Source organism: Coturnix japonica, chromosome 2 (genome assembly GCF_054131305.1).
Source record: "Coturnix japonica strain WE chromosome 2, WE-NBRP24, whole genome shotgun sequence".
NCBI classification, from domain to species: domain Eukaryota; kingdom Metazoa; phylum Chordata; class Aves; order Galliformes; family Phasianidae; genus Coturnix; species Coturnix japonica.
The window spans coordinates 40,465,673-40,482,077 of NC_140664.1; the positions used below are offsets into that span (position 1 = coordinate 40,465,673).

General features: G+C 40.1%; 1 protein-coding gene across 2 annotated transcripts in view; it reads left to right on the forward strand.

The window, feature by feature from the left end:
• CDH2 (cadherin 2) overlaps positions 1-16,405 on the forward strand; it is a 113,615-nt gene that overhangs the window by 9,824 nt on the left and 87,386 nt on the right. For both annotated transcript variants that reach the window (XM_015855460.3, XM_085537479.1), the window contains exon 2: positions 679-790. In XM_015855460.3, the coding sequence (XP_015710946.1) occupies positions 679-790 (112 nt within the window). The remainder of the gene's footprint in view (positions 1-678; positions 791-16,405) is intronic.

Below are 16,405 nucleotides of genomic sequence, written 5' to 3' on the forward strand. Positions count from 1 at the left end.
CTTATCTATTCCTTCTTTTCTCCGTCTCTCTTTCCTGTTGGGCTTCTGTTACTAAATATGTACTGGTGAATGCTTACATGACTTCAAGTAGTTGCACTTGAGGGAAACCCATTTGAGAAAGTAGAAGAGAAAATCTGTTTAAAGAAAGACGTGATCAGTTGTAGGTAATGAAAGCAGCACAATTGTTCATGATATCAAAGTCCATATACTACTAATTCTGGGCGTTCATGTGGATAGGTCTTAACATAGTGTGTAGAAGCATATCAGATTTATCATGGTGTCTCTGTGTCTTTCCTCAAATATATCTGGCCATGAAGAAGAAGAAGAAGAAAAAAAAGCCATTTGTCTTTGTGTAACATTTATTTCCAGAGGAAGGAATGTTTTTGTTCCCCCTAAGTTTCCACTTCAGTCTCAAAGACTGGTTTAAGTTGAAATGTTCAGTTGTCAGAAGAATCAAGATTGTGTATTATTTAGATCTTACCAGACAAGTGGGACTTGTTCCTTCCATTCCAGTTATCAGAGAGATTAACCCTTTGCCCTCGGACTTCTAATTGCTGTCGTATAGAAACAAAGATGCTGTTTGTACAAGATAGCAGCAAAAAGGAATGTGTGCCAACTGGAATGTTTCTCTGGTGAATAAGGGTTGCGATATTACATAAATTTTGTCTTGCATTTCAGGCACCGATAAAAGCAACTTGCGAAGAAATGTTGTGCAAGATGGGATTTCCTGAAGACGTGCACAGTGCGGTCGTGTCAAGGAGTGTACATGGAGGACAGCCTCTGCTCAATGGTACTGCTTGAAAAGATGTTTTGATTTTTATTGCCTAGAATCTTAATCCTTAATCAGTCTTGAACACTTTCATTCTTAGGACGCAAGTTAAGGAAGGAGTATCAGCTCTCAAGTGATTAATTTTTCCTTCCTGTTTGGTTACTATTGTAGGACCTGGAAAATCAGTTGGTGTTAATGGTAGCACATGCACCTATGTTGATATAAATGCAATGTCTCAAGTTTTCCTGTGATTGACTGATAATTCCCTTTCCTAGAACAGTCTTCCCATTTATACTTCCTATTACAGCCCTTGAAATGGTTTGTCATCTGCCTGTAAGTTGAATCCATGTGTGAATGTTGAGAAGGTAAAGAAAGTTTCCCTTCTGCTTTCTGTCTTCCATGGAAGTACTGCAGTTAGCACCCAGTCTTTATGCACAAATCAACACGGGGGTAGTTCCCTTAGCATGGTGCTGTCCTTGGCAGCACTCTGACTGGGCTGGAAGTCATAGGATAATGGTCTCAGCCCTGCTTCTCCATATCTATTTGTTAGACGAGATGGGAAGCTGTGTGGAAGCATGCTTTTGGCTGTATGTAGAGAATTAAGTGATTATGTTCCTTAAGTACCTGCCAGAAATGGGAAAGAGGTCTCAAGCTTTTGCATACCTACAGGCAGTGTAGCTGGGGAGTGGATAGTTTAATTTAGGCAGCAGCACACGTTGCTTTTTCGTGGTGACCTGAGGAGAGGCACCTATGGAAAGCAAGACATAGGGCAGGGAATCACATTAAGGGCAGCTACCTGGGAGCCCTGGTCAGTGGCCATAGCTCTCAGTGCTCAGAGAGGAGCCTTGCCAGGCAGCACAGCACCATGCCAGTGCTATCTCTTGGATGGTGCACTGCTGCTTTGCCCTGGCACGTATCTGTGTCTGAGTGGCACCATGCCCAGACAAAGGCTAGCCAAGTCCCCAGCTAGCAGCAGGCTCTGCCAGTGTGAGCCCTTGCTTCTGTGTGGGTTGCACTGAAGTCAGTAGGTCTGCCCATGTGCCTGGGAGTCGTCTGGGTGGGGAATTGGGTTCACTGCCCTTCTTGTCTTCTCGTCTCTTAAGGGCTAGAGTAGCCGCCTGTGGAACACAGAGGCACCTGATGTGAGCCTTTACTGGATTTCCCAAGAAGCTAGGTTTCAAGTGTAGAACTTCATAGAAGAATAACATTTAACAAGTGCATTAATTTCACTGTTTTCCGAACTGCGAGCATCAGTGTTGCTTTTATTCAATCTAATTCTGAAACTGTGGAACTAAGAACTTAAGTCTTAGTATCAAATACGTCTTAATAGTTAATTTATTTTTTTTTCTCTTGCATATAAGTACAGTTATACAGATCAAGACTCTTGAATGAAAAGCATTGTAATTACTCTGAAAAACAAAGTGGAAGCTGTAGACTTGATACTGCATGCTGTGTGTACCAGTCTCTCTCCTTAATTATATTTTTGCAGACCTGTGTTGTGCTTTTGAGAAGTATAGTGAAACGTGAATGCAGGAAGAATTGAGGAATCAACCAGCTTTAGTGTGTTTCAGCTTTGGTTATTAAAGCATTTTGAGTTTGGTTTCAAGGAAATATATTTTACCACCACATACTTTTATTTTATTGAAGAATAGCATAGAAATTCATGCATTAAATTAAGCTTTCAGCTGACTGAGAAAATAATACAGAGGAAAGGAATTTCCCTCACTGCTCCACCGGTTTGGAGTTAATATACCGTTCTGCTGTAGAACATTGCAGTAGTCATCAACACTGAGAATTCCTTCCGTAGGTAATGTTGGAAACCTGGAGAAAGCGGTAGAAACAATAACAGAGCTTAGAAGGCAACTGCTTTCCAAAGGTGCTGTCTTGAAACTGTTGTTCAGTAATGGTTAGTTCTAATACTGCTGGTTTCATAAAATGAAAATGGCCTGAATTCTAAGAAATGCCCTGTCCCATGAAAGCTGTCTTCTGTCTTTGTAGAATCAGGACCCTTTCTGAAATCTCTCACTTTTTTTTTTCCCTCTACTGTCTGGGAACTACAGTAAATTGCCTTCTAATTCTGTCTCAGTATTGCTCATACAAATCTGATGATAATGACTGACCATCCCTAATTGTTTCTGAGTAAATAACGTACAGATGGAAAACTGACTTCCTTTTTCATTACTCATCCCGATCACACAGTACCTCCTGTTGCTTTTTGAAACTTTGAAGTGAGTGAGGCATAGTGTTGGTTTGTCCTTGAATGGTATTAAAATGCATAGCGTTTTAGGGAAGTGGGAATAGGAAGAAATGTACAGATCATACAGCGTGCTCTGTATCACATCAACTGGTTATGAAATGACCTGGAGGAGTTTGCTTTCCGCTACCATTTCCTCAGTTGAATTACTGCAATGGTTAATTCTTTTGAAAAATTCTGACATGCTTAAAAGCATATCATTTGCTGGTTACACATAAACATACAGTCCATCGTGGCATAGCTTTGACTTAAATTTAATTATACTGTCATTTTGAAATACTGTTGTTGTCAAAAGCCTATTTTCTGGTTATTGAACTAGATTCAGATGATGCTACAAGTTATGTATAGTTGCATGACATTTGCTTCTTAAGTATAACCATGGGCCTGATTCTGATCTCAGTGGCCTTATTCATATCTAACTGCATGATTATGCTGGTATGAATTCAGAAGTGACACATCTGTAACTATAGGTTTTCTATGTGATTTAGAATTGAAAGCTTTAATTTTCTTTGGGTTTTTGCATTGATACAACAAACATAGAGGCTTTATGATCCTCTCTGTCAGCTGCAGAATAATTTGAACTTTACTTGATGTTTTCTTGGCATGTTGTTTCTTAAAATATTGAACAAAAAAAAGAATGACAAGATGTTTAATATCTGTCATGTTTGTGTGCTTTTATCTTGCCCACTGGGGGGGATAAGCTTCTTCTAAGCCCTTCAATTTCCATCTCTCTCACCAAAATGTAAATAGAAGTAGAATCATCATATGACTTGCTGATCTATGCTTTTCACTTGCTACAGTAATCTGGGATATTTGATTATTAAGTATCCTTATAGGAAATGCTTAGGTTTGAGAGTATGGGGCAGTGTTCCACCACATGCTATGTGGTATTCTTTTTCTATTCCTGTATTCCAGTGGTGTCTCTTTGAGGAAGGGTCAGAGTTATTACATGGTGGGGAAAAAAAAATCTTTAATTGGTAATGACTTTCTCCATTTATTGGTGTGGATAGCATATATTAACTTCCACTGTTTGACCTTCTGTGCATTAGGACATATACTAAGTTGGTATCTCTGTATTCAGTTGTCACGATACGTGGAAAAACTGGTGGAGATATATTTTGAATAAGCATCAGATGCTTCAGTAGAATTACAGTGACTTCACTAGTGATCTGGGAGGAGCTCAGTACTGCCACATTTATTTTTGTCAAGGGAGGGGGGAGAAAAAGAAGAGTCTGTGAAAGAAAGTTAAAAGAAACTTCATGCACCAGAAAAAAAAGTGTTTATCTTACTGATAAAGCTGGGGAGTTATTTGGGCCTTCAGTTCTTCTCTAATTAAATGTATTTGTTAAGTATTTGAAGATTGAAATGTTCCAGTGTTGAATAAAATGATTTTTATACAAATAACTCAGCAGACTTCACCTAGTAGAAGATACCTAACTTGAATTTACAGATACAGTACTTCTTATTTGTTTCTATATCTAAAATATTATTTGTACTTGAAGTGTCATGCATAAAATTCAGTATTTGGAGAAGAAGAGGTTAAGTTGAAGAGGGAGTTCTGTTTAATATATGAAATGCCCTTGCTTGTGCTGGTTTTATCAGTCTTGTAGTTCATCCAGGAAAGAAATACTTTTGGCCACTTGATATGCATGTCCAACCTGTTTATCTAATCTCTATTCTATATCCTGCAAATTCTAAGATAGCAATAATGCATTTCTGCTAAAATTACCCACATAGGAAGGTTACTTGAACAGTTATTGCAGAAAAATATCTTAAACTTTCAGCTATTCAGTCTTAGAATTTAGTTTTGTTGTATTTTTTTTTTAATATTTTTTAATGCTGCACATATTTTAATACTGTCCTGTTACTAAATGCATGATATTTTTGTTCTCTGCTAAGCAAATTTGTTGCCTAGACATGATTCTTAAATGCACTGTTTAAGCACTGTGTAACTGTAAAATAATTCTAAGCTCTTGGAGTTGCACAGTGTGATAGAGGAAGAAAATATCTCAGTGTTGGTCATGGAGATAAGCAGTGATCATGGATGAGTAACACTGCTGCTGCTCCATAAGCTGAAGCAAGCTGACGAGGTTGCTTCCGCTTCCCTTCCTTTTTGAGGTTGGTACCAAGTGGTTGTGAAACCACAAATGGAATGGGGTTGGTCAGTTTATCTGGGGTAAAGCTCATGTTCCCTGTCCCTAGGTTTCTGCAGACAGCTCTTGTATGATTAAACGGAGCTGTGATATCCTTGCTGCTCAAGTATTGAAGCTCTAAGTAAATAACCTTTGTTTTGATGCTTTGATATCTGATGCCAGATTCTGATTTCAGCATTCCCTTTGACTTACTTTGTAGTTTACAACATCGAACGTAACTTGTTCTAAAACAATCCAGAAACACATTGCTGGAATGTGCCACTAGGGTGAGGAATTTCCCCCTTGTTGGCTTTATTTCTTTTCACACAGTTGGTTCCCCTCAGTATTAGGTGTGTCCCCACGTTCTGTCGCCTGAGGTGCCATTTGCAGGTACACCCCATGTACCTCTGTGAGCATAACTTGTTCTCTGATTTGGTGACTATGTAGCTGGAGATAGTAAGCGCTGCTCATGTTTGTTGGCTAATGGGAGGAGCCTGAGCATGGTGGATGGGGATGGTTCTTGAAAACTGTTTGTGGTGAGGGAGGACTGGAGGTTTTGGGGATGGAGAGCTGCTCTTTCAGCTTGCTGTAAAGTTGCATGATGTTAGAGATAAGTTCATTCTCCCAAATTACTCAACTCTCTATGGGACACATTGTTTTCCAAAGAGTCTGGTGGTTCACCAGTAATGATAAGGAAATCTGGAAGCTGGTCTTGCACTGGACAACTGATTTCTAGGTGACCAAAGCTGAGGAAAATCAATCCCAAGGTTAATGTCTAAGATTGTGTGGCATTTAAACGTAAGTAATGCTTTCTTCATTAAGTAGTGCAGGTAATGCATCTTCTGGCTATCCCAGATGCACTCAGCTTTTGGACTTCTTTTTGGTGTTGCTACTGAATCACTCAGTGAACAGCCACATGCTTCAAGTTATGCTTCTTTGTCTTAGCAGGAGTAGGGATGTTGTTTTTGGTTGGGTTGTTTTTTATTCTTTTAAGAAGCTTATGTTGAGAGTATTTGTTTTTCTGACCACTCGTGCTTAACATTTAGTAGGTTTGTTTTTTGTCCTCTTCCCATGTGAAGCAGAGTAAATTTCAGTGCCAGTTCTTGGTGATGCTTTGCCTGTTGACTTAGTTTATGTTACAGTTCTATTCTAGTTCTTACTCTCTTGCCTTTTAATCCTTTTTCTCTTTTCTCAAACAGCCTTCCTGTTTGTCCTTTTTTGCATTCTCTGCTTGTTTATCTACCAGCCTCTTAGCTTATTCTCAGACATTTGTCCCCTGAAAAACAGAGTTTGGTTTTATTAAAGCAAGAGGGTTTTGTTGTTGTTTTCTTTTAAGATTTGTGGTTTCCAACTCCCTTTCCCCCACTCCTCAGTTGAAAATGGAATATATCCTCGAGTATAAATAAAACATGTACTTAACTTAGTGAAGTGATATATACTCCCTTTTCCTTCTGTTTCTGTAAATTTCTATTTCTGATTTGTGATACTTGATCTTACTCACCAGCATTGAGCTACTAATTAATTAATGTTGATGTATGTTAAACTTTATGTATATAAAGAGAGAATAAACTGTGAAATTTGACAGTATTTTGGATGTGCATAGAGGACAAAAATGTAATTTCAAAAACAAGATTCCACAGTTCCCCAGTGGACACTAAAGCTGCTATGGAGTGTAGCATTTGGATCAGTTTGTATATCCAGTAGTCAGAATTTATTGCTTGAGTTCTAGAGAAGCCATTTTGAAAGAAACCTGCGAACACACTAATCAAAATGGTTTCTTTTTATGGAATATTTGAATTGGGGTGAAAGTGTTACATGCATTGTTTTTGAAACAAAGAAAAAACTGTAAATCAGCTATTGGGTCCACTTTTTTTTTCCAGAAGAGGGAACTTGATTTACTTCTATTCTCTACAAAATTCTGCTCATGTTTTCATTGTAGGTCCTTCCAAATATATCTCAATAAAGAGAAAAATACTCTTATGGAGAAATTACACAGATACTGAATGGTTGAGGTGTTTTGGAATGTGTAAATTACTATCTTGGTTAATTAGTCCAGCTCTGATAGCCATTTCTGTTTATGGTGCTTTTACTTGGAATGCAGTGAATTAATTACTACTTATTCTCTTTTCCTATATTCAGATGGTTACTTAAGATGACCTCAAATGCGATGTCCTTTCTCTGTGTAGAAACATGAGTTAAGAGGGCTGAGCCATCAGCTGCCTCAGTAAGGCTCTTGGCATGGCTCAACAGGGGATGGCAAAGTAGGTGTTAGTTTCTGCCTCAGAAGCTAAGTCTGGTTTTATCTGCTTTTTACACCATTTAACGTAGCCTTAGTACTGTTTTAAACTCTGCCATCTGGCCTTGATTCCCAGAGGGGCATTATTTTCCCTGGAATCACTGTAGTTGGAGCTTTCTCCAAGGCTGACCCATGCTCTAGGGGAGTGGAATGGCAGATACAAAGCTCTGCAAAGGGGCCCTCCAGAGCAAACAAAGCTGCCCTTAAGGATGACTAATTGATTCAGTAGTAGGAGACGAGTTTTATCATCACCTGGCAACAGTGGCATTAAGAATTCTATAAAGAGAGGGATCAGTATATGGAACACATGGAGCAAAACCTTGGGTGAGGCTGCCTGTGTTGGCATGATAAGATACACATGGTATACGTAATTATTCTTTCAAGTTCCCACTTTAAGATCTTCTGTTCACTAGTCATCTAGACAAAATTACTGGAGCGTCTTATTGAACTGATATTATGGAAAATATCCTTAATTGCAGAACATACTGCCATACTAAGTAGAAAAAAATTCCAGTAGTATTTAAACATTTGGTAACTACATTAAATCAAATGCTGCTGTGTTGAAGACTGTTATGTCAATCGACAAATTCAAATACATTTTGAACTGCTCTTCTGCTGGTTGAATGCAGTGAGCTGGGCTCATTATTTTTGATTGAATGTGTCATGGTCTGGCACCTAATGTGAGTGTATTTGTTAACCTGGAAACAGTAACTCTTAGAAAAACTCTCTTCCAAACTTTCAGGACATGTCCTAAGCATCAGTCAGCCCCACTGAGCTGAAGCTATAGGAGGGATAGAAAACAGTGCAAGAAACAGCAGCAGGTTGTGGAGAGAAGAAAAAGGGCTGGAGTTGCTATTATCTTCTTATTAAGCTGTAGGAGGAGGAACTGGCCTTTAATGCTCATTAGAGCCTTTCAGTTCAACATGATGCAGCTGGTTTTGCATTATTCTCTGTATGCACAATCTGGGTGACTTTTCCCTCAAAAAGCGAGGAGCAGGATATTGAGAAATGAGTAAGGTTAAACTCTGGAGGGGAAGAGAGAATGAGGCAGAAGAAAAGAGTCTTTTGAAGACAAACTGATCTTGCAGCCAGGACATGAACTCCACTAAAGAAACACTCATAGCCACACACGTGTACTTTCTTCCAGAGACAGCTCTGGGTTTTGAGGTATTGATATCCATCGCTGCCTATAGAGCAGCCTGGAAAAGCATTGCTACTTGCTTGTTACAGGTGAGTTGGTACCAGTAATAGTGGTGGTCTGTTTCGTTGTTTCTCACTATAGTTGTGCAGTTTAAATACATGCAGAAATACAGCTTTTGCTGAGAGGCTGAACTAGGAATGCAGCTTTCTCCCCTTGGGTTGGGAGTAGTTTGTATCCATGTGATTGTTGGGATGAGTGCAAGCTGACCTGACACAAAACTATTCCAGGCCTTTATGATGTGTTGGGTTCTAAATTTTGGACATAACAGCACCAGGCAACCCTACAGGCTTGGGGAGGAATGGCTGGAAAGCTGCCCGATGGAAAGCAGTGTGCCCAGGTGGCCAAGAAGGCCAATGGCTTGTATCAGGAACAGTGTGGTAAGCAGGAATAGGGGAATCCTCCTGCCCTGGTACTCAGCATTTGTGAGGCCTCACTTTGAGTACTTTGTTAAGTAAGTTACTGAGGGCACCTCAGTACAGAAAGGACATTGTAGTGCTGGAGCAGGTCTGGAGAAGGACAACAAGGCTTATGAAGGGCATGGAGAACATGCTCTGTGAGGAGAGACTGAAGGAGCTGGGGCTGTTTAGTGTGGGGAAAAGGAGGCTGAGGGGAGTCTCATTATTGCTTTCTTCCAGTGTCTGAAAGTGCTTACAGTGAGAGCAGGGTCGGTCTCTTCTCAGTGCTGACAGGTGACAGGACAAGGGGAAATGGCCTCAAGTTGCATCAGGGGAGGTTTAGGTTTTATATTGGGAAACATCTCTTTACAGAAAGGGTTGTTAAGCACTGGAATTGGCTCCCCCAGGGAGGTTGTTGAGGTGGTTTTAAACACATCCCTGAATGTGTTTAAAAAAGTTGTTTGGATGTGGTGCTCAGGGACATGATTTAGTGGAGTGTTGTTAGGGTAGTATGGTTAGGTTGTGGTTGGACTTGATCTTTAAGATCCTTTCCAACCTGAGTGATTGTATGATTTTGTGATGTAATTCTGTAATTCCCCCAGGGATTTATTACATGGCTGATGTTGAGTTTGGACACGATAGAAGCAATATTGGACCGTAAGAATGGTGTATGGATTCATAAGCACTCTTCTAGTCTTCCTGCAGAGGGAAATCCCGGGAACAGCTGTTGGTGTTACTTTACAGTTTTCTGGCCATCAAACCCGTTCCTTCTCTGTTCCAAGTGTCTGGTAAGCAACATATTCCAAGCAGCCAAAAGTTAGAAGGTATGAGTGGTGCCCCAGCTGGCCAGCATAGGCACAGGCTGCCATTCCTTCTCTCAATCTCATAACAGTGCAATTAAACCAAGCTGTGGATTTCCTGTGGAGATATCCTTCTGTGTCTGAAAATTCATCAGCAGTTGCAAAGTAGGCAGAAGTAGCAGTGACACTGCACATATTTCCTTTTAGCCTTTTCCAGCATCTATGTTTCTTATTCAGATTTGCATTGCTTGGCACCAGCATGGAGAGGGGAGATGAGAAAGGAGATAAGTTAGTGAGAAAAACTGTCAGCTGAGGGTAATGGAAGAAAAGGAGGTCACAGCTGAATGAGGCTCCACAGCACTGGAGTCTCTGTTAGTGGAAGGTCGTTGCGTTGTATGTTTTTTTTTTTTTTGCTTTTTTCCCTGCAGTGTAACTGAGACCTTTCTTCTGCTGTTTTACTCCAGGGTTGGGCAGCACCCTGATGCCTGCCCTGGCAGCAGCTGTCCCATGGCAGCGCTGCTGCTGGTAGTCTCTGAGAACAGGGCACCAAAGTTGAGTTCTTCCTGCTTCCTTTAACCATCTATGAGGCTTTGGTAGATTTGTGAGCAGTGTTGGAAATTACAGCTTGCCTACAGGAGCAAGTTCTTTTTTGTGTACTGAGTTCTTTCTAGAAGTAGGTTCTGTTTGTTTTTGAAAGTTAATGGCACATAGCTCCCAGGTTGTAGAGAAGAATTATTTGAGCCCCTCTGTGAGTTCCAGTTTACAATTCCCTTAAATAGGAAAGTTACGAATCCCTAAAAGCATAATTTGTAACATAAAAGCTATCAAAATAGCAGTGCAATCTGTTAAAGTGTTTAAAAAATTGATTCTCTGCAGTTTAAAACGTGAAATAAATGTACACTAATTGTTTTGAATGGAGATGAAGATGGTGTTTGAAACCGGTCTTTATAGGAATTAGTTAGATAGCTCTGCAGTTAATGGCGGAGCACTATTTTTCTGTAACTGGCTTTGCGATGTTCTCTAATTAGCTTGCAAATTGATATTCAAATATAAGTAAACCTGCAATCAAAGACAAGCAAAACATCTATGTAAATAGACTTTTGGTTTCTGTGTTTAGCATACCTGTATGAAAAACGTGTGTGCGTGGAGAGTAAGCGCTTGGTTGTCTTTTGGCAGGGGGCTTTATTAATGGTGGCTCACTGGTTGTATTAGGTCAGTGTTTTGATTCAAGCATATGAAAAAAGAGGGGAAAAAAAACCTTCTACAAGTGAATGACTTTTAAACATTTGTAGCGGTTAATGAGTACTGAACATTTTGGGGAGTTTTTTGGTCTTTATTTCTTTTGGGTTGTGTCATCTAGCTTTGCAAATAGGATTTGATGCATAGCTGAGGTCAGTGGGAATTATTCTGACCTTCCTGGATTTGGATTCTGCTTACACTCATTAATATAATAATTGCTGTGCAGTACACTCATTTATGTTTTAACACTTAAGTCTTGTGACAGAAACCGGATGCGTAAAATGTTACTGGTGTTTGTGTCCTGGGGCTTTCTGCTGTGTAGAGAATGCAGGCTCTTAAACTGAACATTTGTCTACATGCCTGGCTTAAAGTAGTTAGTAAATTTGTTTCCTATGGAGAACAGCCATACAGCAAAATCTGTTCATAGGAACCGTTGTTGGGAATAGAAAATAAAGGTCACATTTAAAATGTGTGCTTCAATATTTTTTATAATTCATGAAAGATTGTCACTGACGTGCTGATAATTGCCTGGGTGCCCTCTGTTTTTGTATTGTTTGTTGATCAGGTGAAAGTACGACCGCATCACCTCCACATACTCCGTACATCCTGTCCATACTATTTACTATTTAGCACTGGCTTTTGTACTACCCTTTGTTTGGAACAGATTTCTCTAAACCTCATTCAAATCACGATTCATTCATTAAAACTAATTGTTTTTGTTGCTTAGAATCGGTTTTCAGTGCTGGCCGTAGTTTGTGTTCTTCCCAAGAAGGAAAAAACAAACAAACCTTGTGTTAATTGTTTTCTTTAAAGCAGCTGGTACACTTTTTATACCATAAAAATAACTCCTAATTCAGCCTGTGTTTTCTTTTCACATAACCACACTATTTTACTACGCTTTAGTGCATGTATGTGCTCTTATCAAAAGTCCATTAATTCATCTCTTGGAGGATGGCTAATGGGGAGCGCTTGTCCTTTCTAGGTCACCAGGTCAGATGCAGCCTGTCGTCTATGCCCAGCATCCTCTAATAGCTTGTCTGTAGGCTCTGCAGACATTGCATTGGTTGGTTTGGTTTCTTCTGCAGGAGTTTACCCTAAAAAAGTACTTAATACGTAAGAGTAGAAAAATCACTGAATTAATGGAAAATGTGTGTAGGGAGCATTTATGCAGATGAAAGTAGCAGGAGGTCATTGATGTAGCAATGTTATAAGTCTAGAAGAGCAATGAAATGGAGTGCTTAGATGCAGAGTTAAGTTATGGTAGGAGCTGAGACAGCTTGAAGCAGAACGTGCATCAACTGTTTTTAGGCCTGAAAGTAGTTTTGTACCCCTGGAATTGTTTCAGCATGTTTCCCAAGTCTATATTGCATTGAAATTAAAAACAAAAGAAAACCTTCTTCTTAATCTTGCATGTCACTGGCTGCACTTTGAATGCATTAAGTCTCATTTAATTCAAATCTTGTCATTGACAATGAAATAGTTGACTGTGGTACATGCCACTATTTAGAAAGATGGGTCACTTCATGCTCAGAGAAAGGTAACTCCTTATTGGTTGTAGAAGTGCAAAAGATCTTTTAGTTCTTCCTCCTCTCTTTTTTTTTTGGCAACAAAGATTCCATAACTTACAGAGCAACAAAACCCAAAACAAAAAATTAACACTAAAATATAAAATTTTGCTAGCCTTTAAAGGGTTCATAATTTAAAAGCAGCAAAGACTGGTGGAAATACAGGTGTTCCTGTCCATCAGACCTATTTTGCAAGAGCTGTTCTGTTGTGTGCTCCCTGCAGAGCTTCCTGTGGCTGCTGTGGTCTGTCTGCAGGGGGTTGAAGGTTTGCTTCGGGCAATGGCAGTCTGTGTAGCTGTGGTTTTTATATTCCAGCTGATCTTAAATTAAAAGTGCATTCCTCTTAAATAAGTGATCTGACACAAATCTGCTTCTCAATTTCTGAAGCCACTTTCATAACACAGCTCATCAATAATGGACTGAGTAAGTAAGCTCTAAATGTTTGTGTTCCTTGCATGGACTGTAAACTTCTACTCGTTAACCTTTTTGTAGGGCAGTCAAAGAGTTCAGAAATAGCTGTTTTTTTAAGCCCATGTGCTATCTGCTGAAAGGCTGATGTGTAGGTGCTGTATGAGAGTGTTCTCCTTGGGTTTTTGATCAGGAAGAGAACTGTGTTGCTGGGGATGGTCAAATCTGTCACTCAGTAAAGGACAGGCAAGTGGTTTTGGATTGTTTCATAACGTACCTGCTTAGTTCAGATAAAATTATCAGGGGATCAGTGCTCATTTATACACGGTCTCTTTTAGAACATTTTATAATCAGTGCACATGCAGATGAATGTGGTATTTTTCATCTTTTGAATTTTTGTTTCTACAGAGTGTTTGAAATAGTTTTTCTTCAGTGCAGGAAGTAAAGCCATTAAAGTTTAGCTTGTAAAATGTTTTTTTTTTTTTGCTGCAGGCTGTAGAATTGCATGATTGGGTTGCTCAGGTGTCTTAAGCCCTTTCTGATAAATACTGCAGGTTCCTAGCAATAGTGTGGTTTATGAAACACACTGAAAGACTTAAAGGATGCTGGCATGTGGGCTTACTGAAAAAGACCAAGAAGATAGGAGACCAATTTAGGAGATTGATTGCTCCAAGCTCCCTTACAGTAGAAGTATAATTTCCCCCAAATTAGAGTACATAAGAATTGCAGAAAAGCAGTTGAGAAATCGCGAAGTGTATCTTGCTAGTGAGAGACAAACATGAAATAGATGTGGAGAAACATAATGTGCTTGTGCATCATTCTCTGCGATCCGAATGCACCAAGAAGTTTGGTGCAGAGCTACTTACATGGCTGTGGGTGAGGTGGCTAAATTAAATCTTGGTCTGGTTTGGGGCTGTAAGAGATAACAGGACCGAGGGTTGTGTGGCCTGGGAGGGAGAAGGGGAAAAATGATCTGTGGTGATAAGGGGTTGAATGGTAGCACTTTTCTGATGCGAGTCTCACTTTAGACAAACTTGACAATCCTACCCTCCTTCCATGGTGACAGTGGAACCCTATTAGACTTCTTATATCCAAGGCTGAAGTTACGGTGACCTAAGGGTTAAAAAATAAAAATAGTTGCCACTGAAAACAGTGGTCTCACGCTTCTTCAGCCTTAAAATGAGGTCCTAATGCCTCTCTTGCATGGGATACAGCAGTTGTGCATCCTCAGCTTGGGTCAATGCAGATCAGGCAGGCAATTTGCCTGAAGCAGTACAACTAGTATTCCATTGGATAGGCCAGATGGATTGTTTGTCCTGTGGCTATTCTGCAGTGATTTGGGTGGGAAGGAGGTGGGTTCCTGGACTGCCGGACCACCTCCTCTGTAATTGTAATGCCAAGAACACATCCTAACAGCATCTACTTCCCTCCTCTGTTGGTCTTCATCCTACATCTCTGACTGGCTAACAGTAATGCTTTGCTGTCATCTTAGGTGCAATAGATCTGCAAAACCAGAACGGCTTATTTGATCATCTAGTATGCAAATAGGATGACCTTTCTGCTGTGATTACTTTTTTTTTAATGAATATATAAATCATGGATATTTCGCCATTAAATGAAGCCCTTCTGTGAAATATGAGAATGATGTGCAGCGTTTTAATCTTTCTTCAGTCTGTCCTTTCTCATTCTCGCTGCTGGGTCAATCCAGTAGCAACCCCTTAAACAAGTGGCAGTCTGTTCAGACCAAGAGTTCCATAAGTCTTAGCACTAACACACAAAACGGAGTGAAGTGAGCGAGGCTGACTGCTGTAGCTGGGAGCCCCTTCTGTACGTATCCATCTTGAGCTGCTTCTTCAGCCACCCCCACTCATGTAAAACATGACAGCCTGCCTGGGCTGCTCTGGGGGCTTTCCTTTGTGTCAGGAGCTTTGAAGCAGGCTCTGTTGGAGCCTTCTGCAGCCGCTGAAGGTGCCGCTGTCTCCTGCAGCGTGCTGGCTCTGCTGGAGGCTGCTGTCCTGCAGTGTGAATGATCACAAGCTGCGTGCCCTGCTTCAGCCTCAGTGGGTCAGAGCCTGGTTTGAAATAGCAGTAAAGCTGTGCTGAAGCCAAGACAACGGAATATGAACTAGAATGGCTGAGACAAAATTAGATATCTTTTGTCAGGTCTCACAAGGCATAGTTGTCAGCATGGGGGGAAGACAGGTGGCTGAGGATGTGGCTTTTCTGCCTTTCCCCCTCACTCCGTTTGTTCATAGGGGTATTTTAAGGCAAGCCTTGGGAGTGGTCTCCAGCTGTTTTCTGCAGTGAGTTCTGTGGGTGGCAGGGGTTAGTGCTCTTAAAGCACACAATGGTCAGGACTGAAGTTGAGGGCTTATTGCAAGTGTTTCTACTGTAGCAAGTGGGGTTAAAAAAAGACAACACATACTCTGGAATAATCAGTTTTGATAAAGTTGGAATTGAAAACAACAGAAATGCTTCCATTTAAGCTGAAGACCGTGGCTTGTTTTCAACGTTTTTTAAGTGTTCATTTCGTATTATTTGCTCCTAAGGTCTTTATGTAGCACAGTCTGTTTCTCATCTCAAATTAGTGGTCAGCATAAAAGTAATGTGTCAAAACTGGTGGGATGTGCAAATATAATATAAGATGGGGAAAAGTAGTTGCAGAGTTTCTGACAATGCTTGAAATTCAAGGCAAATGTGATGAGTAGTTTAAAATCAGTGTCAAACTTAGAAGTTTCTGGTATCTAGGTTCTTCCTTTGGTTCTTCCTTTTTCAGAATATCTCAACTGTTGAAAATTGTAGATTCTCCTCTCGGTCTTACGTACTTGGAAAGGCATGCAGGTTATTTTTAAGTTGCATGACTTTTATAGTGAATGTCAGTCGTACTGGTTTCCTGATCAGAGATAAATAGGAATAAAGATGCCTCTGGAGATTAGTAATTAATGCACTGTTCTCTATGGTAATGACCAAACCCTATCTGATGGCATAGGTGTGTTTCTTCAGATAAAGATTTTATGATAGCTGGTTTTATTTAATCTGAACTCGCTCTCAGGAGCTAACCGCTTGCTTTTTCTTATGCCTTGAATGATTTCTCTGTGTGGGTTTTCACTTAATGAAAGCTGGAAGTTAAATTAGGAAAAAATTGTCCTACGAAAATACAATGTAAACTATATAATGTGAGCATCAGAAGTTACATTAGCATTTTGTGCTGATTTCTGTGGAGTTTTTCGTTTGCCCTTGACTTCTAATGAGACTATTAGCTACAAGCGGTATCAGTGCCCTTGGGCAGATCCTGATTCTGAAACTAAAAGCTGACAGCTGTGGCCGGAGGGGGTTGTTCAATGCA